General features: G+C 55.4%; 1 protein-coding gene across 1 annotated transcript in view; it reads left to right on the top strand.

Annotated features, from left to right (window-relative positions):
- Nucleotides 1-22,350, top strand: part of LOC146588816 (E3 ubiquitin-protein ligase RNF220) — a 132,382-nt gene that overhangs the window by 37,551 nt on the left and 72,481 nt on the right. The window contains exon 2 of the mRNA XM_085317308.1: nt 9,031-9,160. Within this exon, the coding sequence (XP_085173434.1) occupies nt 9,031-9,160 (130 nt within the window). The remainder of the gene's footprint in view (nt 1-9,030; nt 9,161-22,350) is intronic.

Here is a 22,350-nt window from a genome sequence, read left to right as displayed (position 1 = left end):
GGGCTGGTGTGAAAGGAGCTGGTGCCTTGCACYGGGCGGCTCACTGGGCTGCACAGGACGCCCGCAGCAAGCCCCCTGCCTGGCTGGTGGCGGGATGGTCCCCAGGCTCTTGTTTCACCACCAAACGATGAAGACAGAGTCCCATTTCCGGGCTGTTCCTACCTCTCAGGAGGCACCCAGTTGATTCACCGAGCGATCCCAAGGCAGGGAGGGAAAAGCCGCTCCAGTGCTCCAGCAGCCCCTGTGCAGCACTGTCACTCCTGCTCAGGACTGTGCCCTGGTTTCCAGGAAGCAACCAGAGCAAGGAGCGGACCCCAGACAGCTCTGGGGGTAGCAGGCCCCAGATGTCACATGGGCTCATAGCCAGCCGCTGGGATGTCTCTGTTAAACTCTACCTTCTCCTGTAGCTCCTACTGTGGTTATTTTTTGGTAGTTGAAGAAGGTATTTTGCTCCATGTCTTTCCATCCCAAAGATTCACGCGGAGCACAGAGAATGAAGGCACGCTTTGGTGGTGCAGCTGAGCAGCTCCTCCCATCCACCTTGTCCCACCAGGCCAGCAGCTGTCCCAGCTCARTGGGCCAGTGCACCAAGGGACGAAAAATTAACCTTGTAGCAGCAAACAAGGCCAGAGGCCCTGGATGCTCAGCACAGTCCTAGGCACTGCCGAGGAGGAGGAGAGGAGGCAAAGGCGAGAGGAAGAGCTGTTCTCCATACTCCGGCCCAGYTGTGGATGTGCAGCAAACAAGGGAGCTTGAGGGTCTGCCAGCTGCTGGAAAGCATGCTGAGACCCAGTGTTTCATTTCACAAGCTCCCCGAGAAAGGAYTGGCTGGTGGACACAGGCACCGAGCTCCCAAGGAGGAAATGTTTTGCCTCTTCTCCTCAGTCCCACCTCCCAGGCAGCTGGCACCCCATTTCAGATGTTAAGTGTAGTGCTGAGATTGCCCTGTATTTTGTGCTGTGAGCAGACCTGACCTGGCTATCCAGCCGGTACCGCAAGCCAGAGGACCATGAGTTGCCTGCATGCCCCCTGGGCCCCATCAGCTCCGGTTGCTCTGCCCTGCAGCTCCATGTTCAGACCCTGGCTGCAGCTTATCTGTGTGACAGGACAAGCCCCACGGGACGAGGGCAGCCCAAGGATGCAACAGGAGGGAGCTGCTCTGCACCCAGGCCGTTCCCCAGGCTGGAGGGTCAGAACTGCAGGACATGTGCAGAGCACCCCTCCCCTGCCACCTCTGCCAAAGCCAAAGACCCCGCTGATGTCAGGGAGAGCCAGCTGCTCCCTGGAACCTGTGTGTTTTGGAGACAAGGTGGCGGGTTGGAGAAGGCTCYGGTTTCCCTGCTGGGGCAGAGGCTGGTAGCAGGAAAGTCCAGTTCTGTGTCCCTGAGCTTGTCCAGACTTATACCAACACCAGGCAGGGAATACGGAGTGGGAAGAAGGGATCTGTTCCTGTTCGCGTTCCCTGTTGCCCTTCTGGTTTGGTCCATGTCCCTCGCCATGCGGACTCCACGGCGGATCACAGATCCGTACCAGGTGCCTCAGGTGACCTCCCTGGCCCGGTGTCACATGCCATCAGACGGGCAGGTGCACAAGGCAATAGCTAGGGAAGAGGGCAAGGAAGGAGGCGAGCGCAGCTCCTGGGGTTGCCACTGCTGTTTTCTTCCCTCCTCGCAAAGCCAGGGGCGGCGTTTCGGATTTGCTCGGCTAAGACGCGTCTCGCGCTGAGCCTGCGAAGAGTGCCGCGGGGAGACGGGGCCGCGGCGCGTCCTGGCTCCGCTCTCCTCGCCCTCGCTCCCTTTCGGGCCCGGCCGCGCTCGCCCCTTCCAGCCCTCTCGGCAGCCCGCGTTCCTCCCGTCGAGGATTCATTGTCTTGTCAGCCCCTAGTTAGCCGGCGTGCGTGCGAATCATAAATTACCCCGCCCGGGCCTCTGCTATGCTTCAGCACAGACAAAAAAATTGCACTCCATCACCGTGTCTCCCGGCTTTTAGTGGTATTGATCAATGCTGCTCCCTTCCCGCCCCCCCCCCTTTTCATTTTAACCGAGCCGGTTAAGTGCAGTATCTTATTTTGTGCTGGGACAAATGAAAAGAATATTAGCAAGGGCTGAAATATATCTCTTTTTTATCTCTCTGCTACTTTTTTATTGAATCTTTCTGAGTAGGTGGCTTTCCRCAGGATGACAGCCTCATGACAGGCTCCTCATTAGAGCTGAGACAGTAATTGTGATGCATTTCCCTGCGCGGCCTTTTCACTTCGCTCCCCCCCCTCTTCTTTTCCTCCTCTCTCCTTTTCCCCTGATTTGTAAAGTGATTGGATGTACAGACTCACTCAGTTTCTTAAATTATTGCCCAGCTCAATCCATCTTCCTCTATTCTGCGATGGGCAGCCGTGATCTCCGCAGATTGAGAGTCGCCAGAGGTGGGTTTTGGCCGCTCGGAGGGGTTTCTTGCGTTTCCCCAGGAGCCGGGGTGCCAGCTGCCATTAGAAACGCGCTGCCGGATGAGACGGGACGGAGCGGCACAGGCATTGCCTCTCTTCCAAAGACCGACACTTGGAACAGCCTCCGAGGAGCCCGGGTTCTTACTTGAACGTGCATTTTTTTACTGGGCTGCCCATGGGATCACCTCCGCCTGGGTCCCCAGCTGGTATCGGGTGGCCGGCAGCAGCGCTGCACGACTTTACCTCGGGCCCTCCAGTGCCCAGCTCACCTGGAAAAAGGTGGCTACAAGAGCAGCTCATTCCTCTGGAAGAAAATCAATATTTTAGCAAGCTTTTCCGCCTTAGACCCAACTGTAGGTCTTTCGCCTCAGGAGAAATAGGTACATTTGCTATGCYGGTCGGCAGCCCGAGCGCTTTAGCACGGAAGCAGCGCTCTGGATAAGGCCCTGCGCCGGGACACCAAGAGCSAAGTTCAGCTCTTTGCTACGCCCCGGTTCGCTCGTGCGGCTGTAGGAAGTAGCTCGGTCCTTCTGTGCCTGTCTTCCCCGGCTACATAAAACAGGCTGTCACCCACCCCGCTCTCTTCTCTCTTCAGATGCACGGCGGGGATGGCCCCGTGCTGAGCTCTTGCTCGTGCAGCGTCAAACACAACCCGAGTCCAGCTTCTGCCGGTGCCCAGCGGCAGCTTTGCTCTGTAATAAAAGCAGAGAAGTGCCTCCTCAAAGGCCTTTTTGTACATGAAAAGCCACTTCTCCCAGCTCCCTTCCTCGCGTACCCAGACCTCAAAAATACACATGCTGCTCAGCCTCAGTCGCTCCAGAGAAGAGCAGGTCAGCTCTGTGCGGGGTCCCTTCCACCGGCGATCCGAACGTGCTCGCTGTGCTGTACGGTGTTTGCAGAATTAGGTCGTGCTGGGGATCCACTTACAGCGGCACGTGGCTCTGGAGTCGCCTCCCTGCCCGCGCCGTCCCCAGGGCCACGGCCTCCTGCGGAGCCGYGCAGGCAGCATGCCCGCACGGCGTGCAAACAGGCACCGCGCACCCGGGCAGGAGCCCCAGGGGTGGCAGCSCCGTGCGGCAAGGAGCGGGCAGCGTCCTGGCTTCGACCCTCCTCCTGTGCAGACGTCCCAGGTGCCAGGAACCTCTTCTGATGTGCCTGCGAGAAAGGTGGCTTGGGAGAGCAAAGTCCCAAGTGTCAGACAGACGGAAGCACCACCCTAAAGATGGACCAGGACCGTGGCCTCAGGCAAAACCGGCTGGATCCAAAGGCTCCCCWGCGGGCGCAGTCGAAGCATGGCACCAGAAGCACACCAATAAAGAACCTTGCGTGGTCCAGATCCACCAACGCGGAGACAGAGCAGCAACAAGGAACGTTATTYGTGCTCTCTAACTTTATTACTGAACAGTTTTTGCTTCTTGAAGTCACTCTGCTGTTACTCCTAGGTACTCTGCGCTGACACCTGAGCCACCTCCCCTTCAGTCGCCCCGCTCTTGTCATCGTCCCCCAGGGCCGGTGCGGCCCCTTCCCTGCCACTTACTGTCGGGGGGTTGCGAGCTGCCGCGTGGTCCTCTTTGGATGCCGCGTGGGCTCGCGGGGAGAAGAGCTAGCATTTGGCTATTTCCAAGCTAATATGGGGCTTTCTTTGAATTATTGTTTTTTGAGCTGGAAGGAAAGGAGGCTTGTCACACCAGATATCTGCTATCAGTACACAAATAACAGCAGGCCCATCATCGAATGGAAAATAATCGTCGCAGAAACCGAGTCGAGGAGGAGCCCGGAGGGATTATTACAGGCGCTGGCAGTGGTGAGGCTGTCAAGGAGCCTGTGTCAGCACTTCCATTACCACCCACTTGGTTTTGGAGCAGCCCAAGAAGCACAGCTCGGGGCCGCAGGCCCCAGCATGGGGTCATTTCTATTCAAAAGAGTTTCAGATCAACTGGCTTTGATTGGTTTTAAATGATGGAGTGTTTAAAAGAGAGAGAGGGAGAGAAAATAGGAGGATGACATGGAGGGAGGAATCTCGGGAAGGGGAGTCCTGTACTCAGACAAGTGGAAAACTGCTTGAGATCTTGGAAAATTAGGAGCTGAAAGAGAAGTGCTCATCCTCCCAGGAGCAAGGTGAAGAAAGGGAGAATTTCAGAGGGCCATGAGGAAGGACAGGATGGTGAGAAGATGCCCACCAATTATCTGCCCCAGGGAAGCCCTTTAGGACAAAGCAAACAGGTCCCCAGTAAATGCTCAGCAGGGAGCATCCTGCCATGAGTGTTTTCCTACCTGCTGCCCACTTGCATATGCCACCTGGGCAGCCATCGCATGCCTGGGGAGGCACCTGGAGCGATGCACCGGCTGCACAATAAGCTGACAGCACAACAGAGCAAATAACGGAATTACGAACAATTTATTCCATTAATCTGGCAACTCGCTGAGCTCCTGGGTTGCAGCAGCCCTCACATCTTGTAAACTTTGCATATTCAGAGTGACTTGGGAGTGTTGTATACTCTGTGCTTCAGAGTGACAAGGGGCTACACACATCATGTGCTGTTGCAGCAGTTGGCTGGCTGGATCTGTGTTTTTCCACTTAAATGCTCTCCAAAACAGAATTTCCCATTTTGTTTGCAGCAGGCTTTCAAGGGGCTCCCTTCAGCGTAGCCTTCCTTGGTATCTGAGCTCATAATGCATGTCCGTATCAGCCAGCTCAGAAACTCAAGGGGATGAAACCAGCTGGAGGGAAATCGTTAAAGGAGCTAACGCGTCACCCCAGCAAGAGGTTACCGTCTTTGTGCAACAGTTCCTCACGTGTTCTCACCAGGCTCTGAACTTGCCGCTGTGCTTTTGGTAGGATCTTACACCGTTGCTCGTCGCCGGGTGGCCGAGCACCTCCAGCGCAATCCTCCAGGGATAACAAAGCTGCTGCTGGGCCCTTCTTTTGGCTGGAGTCATCAGCCACTTAGCTTGGGATGTATTATCTGGGATGCTTGGGGCTGCGGAGGAGGGTGGATGCTGATGTGAGTGTTCCCCAGTATCTCAGCCCAGCTCCAAGCCTGGAGTCCAGACCCTGTTTCCTGTCAATTTGCAGTGCATCAGGCCGATTGAGGGGAGTCAGTAGAGTTACGTTGGTTTCGTACTAGTGTAAATGAGGCCAGGATCTCACCCACGATCTCCAGTGAGAACAGAAGGGTTCGATTCAATCCCCACCAGGGCTGGGATCCATTTGCAGGCTCCCTCTGAAAGAGCCAGCAGAAAAATTCCACCGCGCAGGGGTGCGTTTGTGTCTCAGGCGCTCGGCTTTCAGAGCAGGAAATATTCAGTTTCAACACTTCAAGTTAAACATTTCCTCGGAGCCCGGGAGACCAGGCAAACAGCGGGAGCACCGAGGCTCTGCCTTTTCATCTCTCTGGCACTGGCGAGCGGGGGGTCGGCAGCGGGGGAAGCACGGCCGAGCCGCAGAGGGTAAACACTGGAGCTGAGCCTGCGGAGTAACCGGAGAGCGAAGGCGAGAGAGAGGGGCAAGGAAAACAAAAACACAGCTGCCAAAAAACAAAAGCCTGAAAAGAGCCATTCAGGGTCTCCCAGGAGCAGGTTTGGCGCAGGGCATGGAGGAGGAACGGGGAGCACTTGCTGCCGTGGCAGGCACAGGTCCAACCTGCGTGAGGATTTGGACCCGCCGTTTTACCCCRAGCAAATGCCCCCTGCTCTGTCGAGTGGGGTAAGCGCCCACCCACGGCGTGCTGCAGCACACGCCGCCCCACGCACCGCAGCATCCTTYGCTTTTTCGCGAGTGCCAGGGCGCTCCCGCTGCAGAGAGGAGAGGCAGGATGTACGTGTCTCCGTCGCGGCTTTCACGAGCGAAGCTATAGTACCCGGGACTCCCAGCTTCTCCCTCCCTGCATCCCAGCATCACGTGCCACACAGCTGAGTACCGCCGCGTGGGGTGTCAGACCGGAGCGTGGGCGTGTGTTGGGCCCCCGGGACACGCTGTGGTCGCAGTCACCGCTGATCTGGGGAGACACCTCCAGCCGGCAGCCTCCGCAGCACTGCGGGCAGGCGGTGCATTTTGCAGACGTGGGGAGGCTTGCGTAGGTGTCCTGCTGCCATCAGAAATGGTCCCTCCCTGCTGCCTGTCACTGCCACTTATGCCAGCCCCTGCAAAAGCGAGGTTGTCAGCCCCTTGGGCCAGGAGCCAGGGCTCCTTCTGTCTCCTGCTTTGAAGCGCTAGCGTGGCAATCTGTGCGTCAGGGAGTTGGCTGCCTGTCCAGGGCCCTGGTCTCCTGCCCCGGTTAAAGCCCTTGCTTTTGGAGAAGCACCAGGCGCCTGTGCTCACTGGAGCACAGGGATCTGTCCCCGCTGTCACAGCTCCTTCTAAGTGGATGCAGCATGACAGCTGTCAYGTCCTTCCTTGACATGAATTCATTACAATATCGTTAACGTAGCTRGTGGTTAAGGCCATTGCTGCTCATTTCTCCTGCTGGCCTGGGCAGGGGTTGGGACTGCAAAAGAAGACAGCAAGAGCCTTTCCCACAGCCTGAGATCCCTCCTAAATCCCTGGGACATTCAAATACAAAGTCACCTCTGCTTAGCAGCATGCATCTCATCAAAGACCCCGAAGAATGAGCAGGGAGTGAGGGCCTGAGCACCCAGGRGGTTAAAAAGGCCTCCAGCCCAGTGCAGCTGAGCTGGTCCCCAGGCACCACACCAGCTCCACGTGCCGGGGTGTCCCAGGAGGACTCTGCTCTGGGCAGCTCGGGCTGCCTGCTCCAAGGCTGCCCATCCCAGCAGAGCCAGTGCGGTGCCAGAGTCCAGGACTGCCCTGCGCCTCCTCCAGCGAACACCCCCAGCTCCCTGGAGAGCAAAGCCCTGGAGATGTTCATCCTCTGGAGACGCAGAGGACACCTGTGGCCCGGCGGCGCGGGCTGCGGGTGGCAGGTGGGGGCTGGCGGCCCCGCGGCGGTGACCCGGGCCGGGAGCGGGGCCGCGGCGCGGCGGGGCGGAGGCGGCGTGTTTGCCCGTGCATCTGCGCGCCCCGCAGCGGGGATCCAGCAGGATTTCCCGTCCGCTCAAAGGCTGCCTGTTTATTTTGGGAGGGAGACTCAGACAGCTCCATTGTTTTGCTGCGGAGTTGGGGTTATAAATAGCAGGTGGTAGGGGACACTCCTGGGCTATTTTGGGCCCCTGCTACACAAAAGTGGAAAAGCTCCAACAGGAAGGTGGAATCACTGAAGTGCCGACCTTTCCCGCTAGGGTCAGCGGGAGCTCGTCGTTTGGGTTTGGTTTGGTTCCTGGGCACTATTTAAACCTGGGGCAACGAGGAGAAAGCCTGTGCGTGAGAGAGAGGGAGATGCTCCCAGTTTCGCAGGCTGAACGCTTTGTGCTCCCATCTGCCGGAGAGGACTAAGTGGTCTGCATGGGGCAGCGAGACGCCGGGATCTGTCCGTGGCTCCGCGTGGGAACTGTGGGGAGTAGCTCAAGTCCAGAGGAGAGACAATCCGGGTGGCTGCGGTCTTCTCCGGGGTCTGCAAGTCAGAGCGTTCCCAGTGGGTGGCCGAGAGGGGGAAGCAGGGGAAGCTGTCTCCGTAGCATCGACTTGCTCTGATTTGCCACTTCGGTGCCTCAGTTTCCCCCATCTCCCATTCGGAGGTGGAAGAAAAGGCCAGCGAGCGTCCTGGAGGCAGCCCCGCTGCAGCCAGGCACGTACGCTCTGTCCTGCCCGCAGGCAAGGATGAGCCAAGGTGACTCACAAACTTATTTCAGACCCCTCCTCTCGTTAAATGCCTGCGCCAGGCGGTTATACAGTGAGCAGCAGGGACCCAGTAAAGCTGCTCACACCAATGTTTTATACTTTGAGAAGGTCTATTCCTTTAATGGGGATTCATTTAACTGGCCTCTACCATCGTTAGGAGCCATAAAATGGCACCTTTTGGCTTCTGATTGGAAGGCCACGTTGCATGTAGCCCCCTCGTACCAGCACTGGCTGCTTTATTGTGCATTACTGCCTCTCACTCAGATTTAACCAATTTGATCCATGTCTAATACATAAATAAATAATCCAGCAGGAGGGTTCACATTAGATGACAACAGGCGGCTATAAAGCATGTTTCTCCCCGCTGGAGCCATCTGAGCCGGGCTCCGCACGCCCTCTCATGAGCAGAGCTGCTAATACAGCTGGGAGAGAGGGGCCAGAGACCCGTGGGCTTTTCTGTTTTATTGAAACTTCATTGTTTGCTTAGAGTTTTATTTTATGTTAAATAGATGCTGTATATTCCTTATAGAGGAGGCAATAAAGTTTCCAAGCCGGAGGAAATTGGCTGAGGAGCAGGGACTGAACGGGGGAAACCTGGCTGCGCAGGTGAAGTGGAAGGGCAGCGTTTGGGGGCCGAGGAGGGTCTGCGCCTGAGCCGACAGCTCCGCACGCCCCCGCTGCCAGGGAGCCCCCAGGYGCTGAGCCCAGCTGGGGAGCGGGCTCCCCACGGGCCCCCAGCGCCCACCCGTCCACGCGCGGTGCAGGTGCTGCTGATTGCTGCTGCTGCCGTGGGGCACCTGGGCTGAGGCTGTGCAGGAGCTAAAGCTTTCTCCCCCTCTTTTCCTCCCCACAGGCAAAAAGAAGGCGACTTTGTTTGACAGCCAGGCTCCCATCTGCCCCATCTGCCAGGTCCTCCTTCGCCCTGGCGAGCTGCAGGAGCACATGGAGCAGGAGCTGGAGAAGCTCACGCAGCTCAACATCAGGTAAGGAGCCACCGGCGGGCTCCTCGGGGCAGCCCGAGCCTCCCCGCACCTCGCTGGGCGGCGGAGGCTGTGATACCGCAAAAGCCCATGTGCCCAGGGCCTCATCCAGCCCCACTGAATCCGGTGTTTGTCTCCGGCCTCCGGCAAAGTAGGGGCCGGTGTGCAGGACAACTCCACGCCACTGGGATCAGGGCTGGCCTTTAACAGCTACCACTGCGCAGCGGGGCTAAAAAGCCCAAGATCCACTTTCCTCCTGCCCCCAACACTTTGTTCCCCTGAGTTATCGAATGTGGGACACTGAGCACTAACCARCAGGGCAGAAGCATTTCTCCGGCATTCCCCACGACAGACTGGTAGAGATGGGACAGAAATGGGACAGCCGGGAAGGTGTGTTGAGGTGGGCAGCTCTGGCACTGCTCGGACATGGGCGTGCTGAGCGCGTGGCTCCGGCGGAGGAGACGTTAAAGCAGGTCCCACCTGAGCACTTCCCACGGTGGAGCTGCCCCTCCGCTGCCTTCAGCTCCCGCTGCCTTCTGCTTTCCCCAGCTCAGCAAAGTCCTCTATTTAAAAAAAAATAATAATAATAATTGCATTTTAACTGCCAGCAGTTATTTAGGAAATGGCTGTGGCCAAGGGTTGGCAGATCCCTGCCCCCGCCTTAATAAAACTCAGCAGCCTTGGAAAAGAGCGTGTTTATTTCAATTATTAATGAATTCCCCGGTCATTAAAAGGTGAGAAAAGAAATCAAACTGCCGACTAGAAGCTCAGTTACGTCACCAGGTGGTGGGAAAGGGAGGGAGAATGTGGGTATCCGGTGTGTGTGCCAGGGCAAAGGGGTTCACTTAGCTTTGGAGAGAGGAAGCAGGATCCGTCCCAGCCCGGGCTTAGCGTAGCATCTTTTTTTTTTTTTTTTTCCTATGAAACGAGCAATAACCATTATAGATTGAGGGAGAAGGGGGGAACTTCAAGAAGCAGAGACACCCCCCAAAACGGGCCTGGGCTGAGATCTCTCTGAGGTCCACCACCCCTCGAACAGGATGCGGAGGAGGAGAGAGGGGGGAAGAGGGAAGAGCCAGCCCACTCATCCCACRCGACGCCCGGTCCCCTTGCGAGTGTAATTTATGGTGTAATTTGGGCCGCATCCAACTTAATAAAGGGCCACCGCAAATTAGTGAACAGGTTTAAATGAACAGAAGCAATTAGTGCTCGGAGGAGCCCATCAAAGAAGCTGGGCCAATATCGGAGGGAAACTGCAACCGCGAGCCAGGAGCGGAGGATGGCTGGCGCGAGGCAGCGATGGGAAGGTGGCATTTAATGGGAAAGGAGAGGAAACCCTAAATCATAAAGCGTGACAAGGGCCATTGTGGGCCAGCTGACAAATGAAAAAGAATGGCATTATTCCCTTAAATAACAGCAGCAGTTAGAGAGCAGACAGCTCTCTCCGGCTCGCCCTCGCTTCCCCGGCCCGCTCCGCTCGGCCCCGCGCGCGGCGGAGAACCAGCGGAGGTCTTTATTAATTATTAAATAAATATTAAATAACGGCTCGCTCCGTAGCGTGATGGATAGCGTTCAGTCTAGCCTGTGGATTCGGGCAATAGGGGCTGATGCGTCCGGCGGCGGCTCCGCGTGGGGCCGATTTCGGGAAGGGGGGGCAGGCGGCGGCGGTGGCGGTGAGCGTCTCCCGTTCCCCCACCTTTGCCGCCTGGAAGAGCCGGGAGCAAGAACACGTCAACAAGGGGAGAGAGAAACTAATAATGATCTCAAATAACCCAATAAACATAAAAATAAAATGTAGGCCTATAAACGTGACGGGCACCGGCAGCCCAGGCCGCTCCCTGCCAGTACCGACGCGTTACCRAAATGGCCCAGCAGCTGTTACTGATCAGCCGGATGGGGAGAAGCGAACCGGGGGGCTGCTTTCCAAAGGCCCCTCTTTAATTTTTATTTTTTTTTTAATTTAAAGAGGATGCAGCCAATCACAGCTTGCGCCGTTAAGTTTTAATAAACCTTCACGATTTGCAAGGAAATCATAAATTTCCGGCGCTGGGGGCGCAGAGGGCAGATTCCCCCCCCCCCCCCCCCCGCTCCGCATGCAGCCCCGGGGGCTCAGCGGGCGCCGCGTCGGCTTGCGGGGGCTGCGGACGGACCGGGTCCTTCCCGTGCCCCGCGGCCTCCCCTTCGCACGGGGAAGGACCGGGTCGCCCCGCGGCTCCTCCGCCCCGGCCGGCCGGCCGAGGCCCCGCGCGCGGCCACACGCGGCTCGCTGAATGCAAATTTCATTTCTGAGCCACTGGCGCTGTTTCAAGAGCCGGCAGCCTCCGAGCCCTTCTCGGTGTTACATATGTAACAGCCTCATTGAACTTGACATGTCAAATTCAGGCCATTTGTGCAAAATCTCCCTTTAATAATACCGTTTCATTTCGCTCAAATGAGACTTGAATGCATGTAAAATGGAAAAGGATATTTAAGCGCTAACATTAGGCAGATGTCTTGCCAGAGGCCGATTGAATATATGAGATTTTGAAGTGCTTAACACGTTTTCGGTGCTCCCTCTTAGAATATGTCACCTGGCTTTCTTTTTTCTCCCTCTCCTTCCTTTCTTTTTTTCACCCCTCTTTAAGCGAAGGGTATAAATTGAAAGAAAACAAAACTACAAGCCTTGGCTTTACGGGGTTTAACTCTTGCAGGGCAGGACTGTTGGTATTGCTCCTCCGGAGAGAAATTACCTTGCAGCTCACCTTTGCGGGGCCCGAGCACAAAGCAGCGGAGAGCAGGAGCCCGGCGCGCAGCGGCCCCGCTGCGCTTTGCGGCAGGGGTGCTCTCCTCGCTGTGTGTGTACAGCTCCGAGAGCAAAGGTGCCGATCCCCAGCTGAGCCGCAAAGTGCCACCAAGGTAAAAATAAGAAATAATGGTAGTGACCCTCTCCGTACGCTTGTGCCCTGCGCCCCCAGCCAGCCCGGGCCTTGCAGAATACATGAATATTCTCCAGCTCAYGTACGTTAAGCTGATCCGTGCGCTGTGCTCCTCGCCCCACGCGATTTATATTTACCCGCTTTACACCGCATCCATATTAAAGGCTTGCAATAAAGCAGACTGAAATGTGAGGCTCTTTCTAGAGATGTCAATGGCCCCTGGCCCCAGCTCACCGCGCTTCAACTACAGCCGCGTCTGCGGAGCCGGGGCCGGCGGGGAGCACAGGCAGGTAGATCGTTAGAGCTGGTGAGAGCAGCGCCCGTAGGTGTCCCTCAGGGCAGACACCCGCCGGCACATGTGTGCGTGCGGATGTATCACCGCGTATGTCACGGCAGGTAAATATTATGAGCAGAGCTGGTGGCGCTCGAAGGTTAAGCTTTGCTAGGGCTTTCCTTTGAAAGCTCCTGTTCTCAGCTGCTTATAATGCCGCTGTCCTTAACCTGGCTGCACCTCCCCGCTTGGGTGTCTGCCTCCGCCTGCAGCTTCACCTGTGATGGATTGACCAGTTCTGAAAATTGTGCTGAGGAAAAACGCGTTTTGTGTCGTGCGATGTCAGACCCACCTTACAGCCAGCTCTTTGAGGAGCACATGCTTTTTGAGTTCCTAGGACAATRTGCCTGATATCTGGCCAAGTTCTTTTCCAAGAACAGGAAAGAAGGCAGTAGGAGCTGAGGGAGGTGAACAGAGGAAGGAATGAGGGCAGAGCGAAAAGAGGGGACAGGAGCCAGGRGGATGTGCTGGGAGTGAAGGACAAGAGAAATTGGGCAGGTCRAGGGAGAAGGTGAGGAGGAGGTCCTGGAAGGGGCAGGACTCTACCGAGAGGTAACAACAGGGTTTGTTACCTGGGGTTTCAGAGGCACAAGAGTCCTCAGCTGTCAGGAGAGCACTGAAATGGCTTGTCAATGCGTGTCCCCTCCAAAGGACCAAAGGGTCTCTGAGAGCTGGCTCAGGAGATGCCAGGCTGTCTGTGGAGCCCGCCTGTGCTGACAGTCGTTGGTCTGCCCACGGTGCTTTCTGAGCCCCCCGGTGGAGTTTGGGGGAAAAGAAATTTATTGGATTAGGAAATCACATTACAAATATTACAGTTGCTGAGTCAAGCACTTGAAGGAAAATGTGCTTTTGGATGCAGTTTGTCTAACAACATGATCTTCTGTTCTTGAAAATGCAGTCGTCTTTTTAAAGATGTATTTGGCAGGGGATATTTTTATTTCCCTGTATGGCAGCTTATGGAAGAGAATTCTTCCTTGTGTTACCAACAGCAAACATGCTTCAGAGCTATGATTTCACTTCTCCAAAAGGATCATGTGTATCAWTATAGCACGGGAATGGTCCAGTGGGTGGAGCGGTGAGTTGGACTATGTCAGCTCTGTTGCTGCTTTTGTGGCTGAAGGACTCGCTGAGCTCCARCGGGGCTACCTACACTCTTTCTGCTTGCTTCGGGGAGCTGTAAGCTTAGCAGAGGTAGCCAGCAATATCCTCGTACTGTGTTGTACTGTTAGCTGCACGACAGCATGCTGGAGCTGAGCATGTCCGTGTGACAGCATAGCAGAGTGTTCAGGGGCGCCCAGGGATGGACGTGGCCAAGTGGTGGAGAAACGATACTGTCCTCCCCATGCCYTGTGGCTGCGCATACCCTCCCCTTCTTCACTTTTTTTCCTGTCTTTCCTCCACCCTGAATCCTGACCTTATCTGAGCATACCCATATTTTGAAGCCCATGCCCACCTCCTCATCCCCATTAACTGTTCCYAGCCTAGGTGAGCGGGTCTCGTTGGTCCTTGCCACTATGCCAAAAGCAGGGAGATGCCCCTGTGTGCCCAGCGTTWCAGAAGTTACGTCATAAGGTGGATCAGGGAATAATTTATCTTCTSATTCTTTGATTATGAAGCTTTTCTTCAAACATAGAGGGCACTGGAGTCTYTTGCCTTGGTGCAAATGGAAAGTGCTTTGGGCTGTTTTCCAGTGACCTCAGAGATGCCATCAGGAAGAGGGAGCCAAATGCTATCAGGGAAAGGAGGGCAGAGCAGGACACAGTGGGAATGCCTATTTCAAAGCAGGTGAAATGCCCAGGCAGGGGTTCAGTTTGGCTGTCRGAGCCAGCCTTGGTTCATGTCAGAGAAAAAGAGCCAGCCAAGGGCCCGTGGTGGCTCGAGCTCCTGTAGCAGCTCTCAGTGCATCTCTACCCAGGCTTAAATYTTCTTTTGTCATCCCTCTGATGCTTTCTCTCCTTCGTTTGCACGTGTGCTCTTCCTCTCATTCTCCTTAATCATCCCTCCATTGGCAGCCAGGCTGGGAGCRTGCAGCACTCCCTCGATTGCTGGCACTGTGCTGAGCATCTTCATCCTGCCAGGAGAGGACTTCATCTCCCAGTTTCTTTATGCAGATAGGCATGCTAGTGGCTCTCCTTGTGGGGCAGAGGGAGCTCTAAGTCCATTGGCATAAGGAATAAGCAGATGTCTGGCAGAATACTTCCAAAATTGCTTCATCTCAGAGGAATCTGCTAAGTATCGTGTTACCCCAGAAGGCCCTTGGAAGAGACCTTCTCAGGGCCGGAGCAGGTAGCTGGTCTGGAGAGAGTGARGTGGCCGTGCTGCCAGGCCTGGCAGGATAAATAAAGTGTGTAAAACCCAAATTAGCTCTGTTGTCATGTGTCACATCAGGGTCATGGCTCTCGCCTCAGGTCTCCTCGATTTATGCTTGGGAACTTTAACACGACAGCCAGGCACTTCCTTAGGCTTCTTGTACCGCAAACATTGTAGGTCTGCGAGCTTCTGAATGAGTGAGATTAGAGAAACCTTTGAGTGAGAGGGTTTTTTCCTCAAAGCTCCATTGAAGTACATGCTAATTCCCTTCCTTAAAGGCAGCAGATATCTGAGAGCGCTCCAGAGAGGGCAAGGAGCCCTAGCCAACAAGTGAGTGTGCAACCAGGGAAAAGCAGGCATTGAAACCACATGGCAGCTCCCTCCTGCTCCTCAACTTCCTTCTGTCATTCTTCCTTCTTCTTCCCTCTTCTTTTTCCACTTTCTTCTTTTTTATGATTTCTTCCCTTTCTCCTCCTCTTCTTCCCCCTCCTCTTCCGGTATCAAGGCGACATCTCCAAGCCAAGTACTTTTAATTTCACCCATGGCCCTTGCTGACACGGTGGATATGCACAGCAAGTTAAATTCCCGCCTGATCAATAAAGCAGAAGCAGTGTGTCCGACTGGTCGATATTTTTTTATCTGTCTTCAGCCCAGTCCTGCTGATGACAGCCCCCTGCGCTTCAGCAAAGGCACTCAAGGGCATCAGGCTTTGGCAACACAGCTCTTTTTTTTATTTAAATTAAAAAAACCCAGATGCCTACAAAAAAAAAAAAAGTTCACGGAGTTTGGCCTTTGCTTAATAACGTTTTATGATTTATCTTAATTTTTAATTGAAAAAAATTTGCGAATTAATTGATTTCTGGGACTTGCCAATTAACATTGTAATTGGGTGCATGATAAATTTCGAGGGAGCATCATTTTTCTCCCTCTCCCCCTTGTCACCRAGGAGGGGAATCGCGAGGGCAGCAGCTTCCTCCCCGTACGCCCCCCTCTCCTTCCCCGGGTGCCGCTGCCCTCCTCCCCCCTTGCTACTGTATCTTAAAGAAGGAACAAGAAAGCTAATAAAGTCGCGTTATTAGAGTCTCGCCAGAGGTGACCCCTCCAGGCATAAATCCGCGCCTGGGAAGTCGTGGGGACAGGGACTATTAATTGGCCGTACTTCGCGCCAGCGGGACTGGGCACCCTCCTCTCCCGCCGCTGCCCCAGGCGGCGCGGGGGCTCGGGGTGCACCTCGGCCCGGGAAGGGGCTTCGCCTCGACCCGTCCCGGCGCCGCTCCTGCCGCGTTTCAACCGAGCCCGCGGCCCGGCCCCGGAGGAGCGCRCCCGGGAGCGTCGGCTGCTCGGTGGCGCTGGAGCGGGGCCGTGGAGGGGCGAAGAGCGGGCTCGCTCCCCCACGTGCCGGGCGAGGAGCGGGCAAACTGGCTAGTGCCGAGGTGAGGAGCGAGGAAGCTCCGTTTTCCCGGGGAGGAGATGGAGACGCGTGGAACGGGCAGCGGAAACCTCGAGCGGAATAAGCGGTGCCTGGGAGCGAGCGGCTCGGAGCAGCCCGGGGCTGCGCCTGCCGCTGCCGCCGGCGGGGAGCAGTGGGGGAAAGGAGGGTAATTTATGAGGAGAGGAGTCTGTTTATTATCTAGCAAATGTGGTGCTGCTGATACCGGGGATTTATCCTCTCTCATCCCCCTCTGATTTGTGTCCCTGCCCCTCGCCGTGGCAGATTAATCACGGCCGGGAGGGGAGCAGAGCACCGTCCCAGCTCCGTCGCRCGCGCCCGGAGCGGGGCAATGCGGGCAGCCCCGGGCCCTTCCTCCGCTGCTGCCTGTCCCGCGCCGAGGCGCCCCGCTCCTCCCCTCCCAGCGCAAACTCGRACCCCAAGCGGGGCAAGTCGCCCGCCAGCCGGCCGCGGCCCGTGGCCTGCGGGTGACGGTATTTCTCCTGGGTCAGAGAGGCCCGGCACCAGGAGGAGGGTCTGTACGGGCTTTGGGACCTTGGAAGTCAAGGCTTTCCTCTCGCCCTGCCGCCTTGGGCACGCTGGGCTCTCTGTGTGCCCCCCTTTTCCATCCGTGAACCGGGCTAGGGAGGAATCCTCTCGAGAGAGGAAGGCGTCAGAGCCTCTGCTGGGAGGCAGAGCAGCAGCACCGCTGCAGGGAGAAACCCGGCGTTTGGGCGGGATGCATGAAAAGAGCAGTTGGGGGGGGGAGAATAAATCTTGGGTCAGTTATTTTCCCTTAAGTGATGCATGCCTTCTGTGGAGCCTTTTCCAAACTGCCACGTGAGCTGCAAATAATTAAATGGTCATTACAGCTGCGGTAGCAAAAAAGCCCCCCAGATCAATCTAATACATGACCTTTCCTCCGACTTATTTTTTCCAGCCACCTCCTTTGCAAACAGTGGGAAAGAGATGCAATGTCCCTCCTACCCGAGCCTCCTGCTTTGCCCCCCACACATGAACCATCGTATCCTCGGCCAGACCCTACAGCAGCCCATCGGCTGCCCGAGGCAGAGGCTYCTTGCAGAGGCACGGGTCCACCACCCCATGCTCTGCCCCAGGTCACCCCGGGATGGATGGAGAAAAGGAGAGCTCAGCAGGGAAGGAAGAGCTGTGGGTGTCAACGTGACGGAGCAAATGGGGGATTTTACTGTGGTCAGGTCACTCACTCACAGCRGTTTATGATCCTGCTGCATCTCCGCTGCAGCTTCATTTATTTCGGGGAGCAGGGAGGTGGGTGGCTGCCCTGTGGGATCAGGCTTGCCACCACTGCCCGCATGTTGGCTACTGAGGTCTCATAAATACTGACGGGGCGAGCAATTGGGAAACGCTGGTGGGATTGCAGGGGCAGAGAGCCAGTGGAGCGGCTGGCTCAGGGCCTTTGGCAACTCTCACTGTCACCCAGCCCCTTTCCCCATCGGCTGCAGGAGGTCTCTCAACCGGTGTGGGGAGCAGGTACCATTAGAAGAGCCACGGCAGGTTAGAAATCACAGCGTGCTTCCCCTGACAGTATAGACCATGTTCAGCAGCTCCTGTCACCTGCAGCTAGGTGAGGATCTGGCCCCATGTAGTTAAAAAAAAAAAAAAAAAAATCTCATTTCCTTATTTAGGTTTAAAGTGACACTTCCACTTATTTAAACTAGCATTCACAAAAATCCAATTCCCTCTCTACCCTGCTACTGCTTATTTACTCCTGGCGTTTCCTTCCACGCCACCCTGCAGGCTGCCTGGTCCGTGCCGCCCCGCGGGCTGCTCCCTCGCTGCTGGTGCTCCTGCCCTGYAGCCGAGCGTGCGAGCCGCGCGTCCTGCAGCTAAAAACAAGTTGTTTCCACTGGATATTCTTACAGGAAAATATCAGTTGGCTGCAGCTCGTAGCTGCCTCTCAGCTTTGCAGGCTCTCGTGTGGGAGCTGAACGTGCTCCGGCCGGTGCCTGCCGATCCGAGGGGTTGATGAGATTGTTTTGTGAAAGAGTCGCAGAGCCGAAAAGCACCAGCTGTGTGGCAGCCATAGGTGTTGTCAGCCCTCTTACCACCTCTTTAAACCTCTTCTCGCTGCGATGTCGTTAAGGGATGAGCACAAACAACTGTAACTACCCAAGCTCAAGGAACTTCTCTTGCAGTAATTATTAATTACATGTTAGGAGCGGTGCTGGGGGCCAGCTGCTGYGCCAGGTCCCAAGCTCAGCCCTTCCTTGGCAGATGCTCTTCATAAGCCCTAACCTGCTTTGGGTGGGGGCTCTTTGGAGAGCTCATTTGAACGTGCTTTGGGAGAGCCAGCARCTGCAAGATCTGGTGGCTGAAGCATCTTCTGGTGCTGCTGTTTCTCCTCTGAGACTTCAGGCAGGTTCTGTCACTTCATTTCCCCTTCTGAGCAGGTCTCTCTGTTGCCTTATGTTAGCAAACAGCCAGGCTGTAGCTGCAATTGCAACAAAGTTTTCAAAGCCTTGCTCCTGGGCGCTGTCRGGCAGCACTGCGGTGCCCTGAGTGGAGGGGAGGAAAGCTTGCTGCCCCTGTTTTCCTGGGGTAACAGTACTGCAGCTTCTGGCAGAGCGGGAATTGAACCCACAGTTTCCAGGCTGGGACTCTTTCTTGCCTGTGTGGCTTAGATCTTGCTTGCCCCCCACTTCTCCACCCACAGCAATGCTGCTGGTCCCTGGCTCTGGCTGGGGAGACAAGCTGCTCCTGCTCCAAGGTCTCTAGCACTGTTTTAGGGACCAAAACTTTGTACTTTTCACCATCTCCAGGGGGAAGCCAACAAATCCCTGGAGTTGAAGTCTCTTCCTGTTAGAGTTGTCGTGTCCCTAAGGCCTGATATAACACAGCAAGTCCAGTGACAAGTGTCCAAGGACAGAGGCAGAGGTTTCAGTTCGTGAGAGTGGCATGAGGGCTGCATCCAGCATACTGCTTTTTTTTTTTTTTTTTCCTATGGCAAGCACACCCTGAAAGGCAAGAGCTATAAAAAAATTAAATAAAAATCTAAAGGTCGCTGTGTGTAACAGCATCCGTGGTAGGGTGGAGAAACCACAAGACTGCAGGGAAGGAGAGCATGGACTTAGCATGATGAGCTGCCCTTTGCCTTTTGGAACATCACAGATGACACGTTGGGTCTGAACAGCCCCGTGGGGATCCTGGGAGGGACACCAGGAGACTCCTTGTTGCATATGGGGATGCTCCTAAACAAGTCCCTGCCTGCTTTTAAAACGCATCTGCGTGTCTGTCTGCTATAGCGTAGCTATTGCTTGAATCGTGGAAGGCCTTGCTGCGGGGCAACGTTCCTGCTGGAGCCRGGGTGCCCTAATGAACGGGAGCGCCGGGTCGCTGGTGAGCCAGCGAGGGCCCCGGGGCGCGCGGGGACCTGGCCGTGCAGCTCCCGTTAACGATAGCGGGGCGACGCGGCTGAACGGCCGCACAGGGCTCCGCAGCGGGACCCCGATGGGGCTTCGCTCCGGGCCAGCAGCACCGGAGCGGGGACTTTGCAGCCCCCGCCGACACGCGGGGCGCACGGACGAGCGTGCGCGGGGACGTGTGAGCGCTGCTGGTGCCGCAGCCCCGGGGAAGCGGATTAGCGGGGAAGCATCCACTTATCTCTTGGAAATGCAAAGGCACCGGGAGAGAGAACGAGGCTCCCCAGATCCCTGAGCCTTTCCAGGATGTTTCCTTTCTTATTTGGTAGTTTCAGGGGGGTGGGGGTGGGGGGTTGCCTAAAAGGGAAAGAAGTTGTTTTGCTGTAATGAACTAGATAAACAATTCCCCAAATAGATTAAAACTAACTGTAACTTATAAAAGCGGGTAGTAATTATATTTTATTAGCTAGCAAAACACCATTTTTTTATTTCGAAGGATAATTCTGTGTAAATCACCTTAATTAGAAGTGTCAGACGAGCCTGTGAATATCGTACTTAGTAACTAATTTCCTATGTACAGGTTATAATTTAAAACACATGGATCACTCGCCGAGTGGAAATATGCTAGCCATGAAATAATGTGGGGAGTGTTGGGGTTATTACTATGTAAATGTGTAATCATTTCAGACCACTGCAGACTGGCTTGGTGATTAAAGCGAATTCCAAGGTCTCCAAAGATTGTGCTCTCTGCAAGGGCCTAGAGCGAAAAACTTTAAAAGGCACCGAAAAGTGTTTGAACTTTAAAGGTCTTGATTTCCCTTTTACCACTTTTAATTTGTCTGCAGTGTTTATGGAATGGAAGGTTTCTCTTTGCCGATGGCCTTTCAATTCGGAGGCCGTTCCCGGCTCCCGCCGGCGGCCGGCTGCCCGGGAGCGCGCTGCCTCCCGCGGGGCCGAGCGGCAGCCCAGCGGGCCGCGCCGTCCGAGGTTTGGGTGGGTTGTTTAGCGGGACGGAGGAATGCAGCCGGATTGCATTAGGCCAGGGTCTCTGTAGCCTGGGACCTGCTTCTTACCCATCCTCCGAATGAGTCACAGACACTCCCAGATTATTTAAATCAATCGCTATCTGCCGTTCCCAAGGGCAGAAGCTTTGCCTTTTGGCTGATCAGAGAAACTCTCATGCTGGAAACACCAGTTTCCTGGCACCAAAACCATTTCTGGGAGGAATTAATGAGATTCTTCCCTTTTCCCATGAAAAGGAATAATTTTAAACACCTTTAACAAGAAAAGGGAGGAAATGAGTTGGGTTTTTTTAACCTAGGGTTTGGATTATAAACGGAAAAAAAAGTTGTTTCACACTTTCATTCACTCCAAAAATTGAGATAGCTCTGGAAATTGGGGGGGGGGGATGCAGGGAGGTGCGTGGCCCGGATCCCCCAAGCAAGCAATGTCCCTGTGCCCAGCAGCAGGGATCCCAGCCGCCGCCGTGGCTGGGCGGGAGCCGATGCCCGAGGAGCACGTCGGCTCTCGCTCGTACCGACCCCAGAGCCCCGGGAACCGCAGCCGAGCGGCTGCAAGCRCCCCGCCGACTCCGGGGCCGGGAGCAAACCCCCGGTCTCCGGCGTTTGGGGTGACCTGATTGATGGGTAGCTGCTTGTCTCGCCCCRTTTGGGGACTGGGAGGTGAGGGCAGTGGCACTGCGAGAGGAGGGGGGGCTCCAGCCCCAGGAGAAAACACCTTCCTCCATCCCTTCTCATTTCATAACACCCAGCCATCTGCCAAATCAAGGCAGATTAAAGCCAGCCAAATTCAATTTCTCCCCGCTGCCACTGCAGCTCGGCATCTGGGGCTAAAGTGTCCCCGACAAAGCGAACATGACAGGCACATTGCTTTTTTGTCACATCTAGTACCATGTTGATCTTCTAAAAGTCTCATAAAAATTTATTGATGTCTCCCATATTGCTGTGATTGAGAAGAAAGGAGCATGTGTGCGCGGCTCCGTGCGCGCGCGCGCGCGGGGGGGATGCGTGCGCGTGTGTATATTAATGTTTCTGAAGTAGATCTGATTTGATATGTCTTGTTCTATTGTCAGCATCTGTTTAGCGAGGCTTTTTAATACTTTCTGGCTGCCGATCACTCATCCTTAGCCTGGGATGCAGGCTTGCATACAAATTTTGTTATTAAACACAATTCCATCGTGCCCCCCCCCTTCCCCAACCTCCGCCTCCAGCCGCTAACCTCCCCCTCCGCCCACCCATCCATCATCTCCCCGGGGCCGTGGGGAGAGGGGAGCCAGCCRCCCCACCGCTGCACACTCACAAGCACAGGCGCCGGCGTTGCCAACATATTTCAAGATCCTTCTTTTTTTTTTGTCTGCTGCAGGTGCTTTGCATTGACAAATCGAATCAGGGGGAAATAATTTATTTCCTAATGCTGTTTGCAGCATGTTAGCAGGAGAATTTACATGAGAGAGATTACTTTAATAACCAAAAAATTACAGTGCAGGCCTCCCCGCCATGTCGGCTTTGATATGTAATTGTTTCAAGTTTAACCTGTCTGGAGGGGGGGAAGGTGTTATTAAATCTATAGCATCTCCCGCTGGTGAGGGCAGGCGAGGAGGAGCACCGTGACGGGGACCTCCTTCCCTGCTAAACGGGGAACAAGCTGAATTAACAAATCACTCCAGCCTCCAGCAGAGCTGCTGTCTCCGCAGTGTGACTGGAGCCAAGGGGATCTTCTTTCCCGAGCTTTTTAGAGGGGTTTAATTTCCCTCTCTTTTCTTTCCTCCTCCTTTTTTTTTTTTTTTT

This window comes from Rhea americana, unplaced genomic scaffold, assembly GCF_003343005.1.
Source record: "Rhea americana isolate MKP2758 unplaced genomic scaffold, rheAme1 scaffold_497, whole genome shotgun sequence".
Taxonomy (NCBI): Eukaryota; Metazoa; Chordata; class Aves; order Rheiformes; family Rheidae; genus Rhea; species Rhea americana.
Note: the sequence above shows the minus strand (reverse complement) of the source record. Positions and strands in the feature narration are given on the sequence as shown.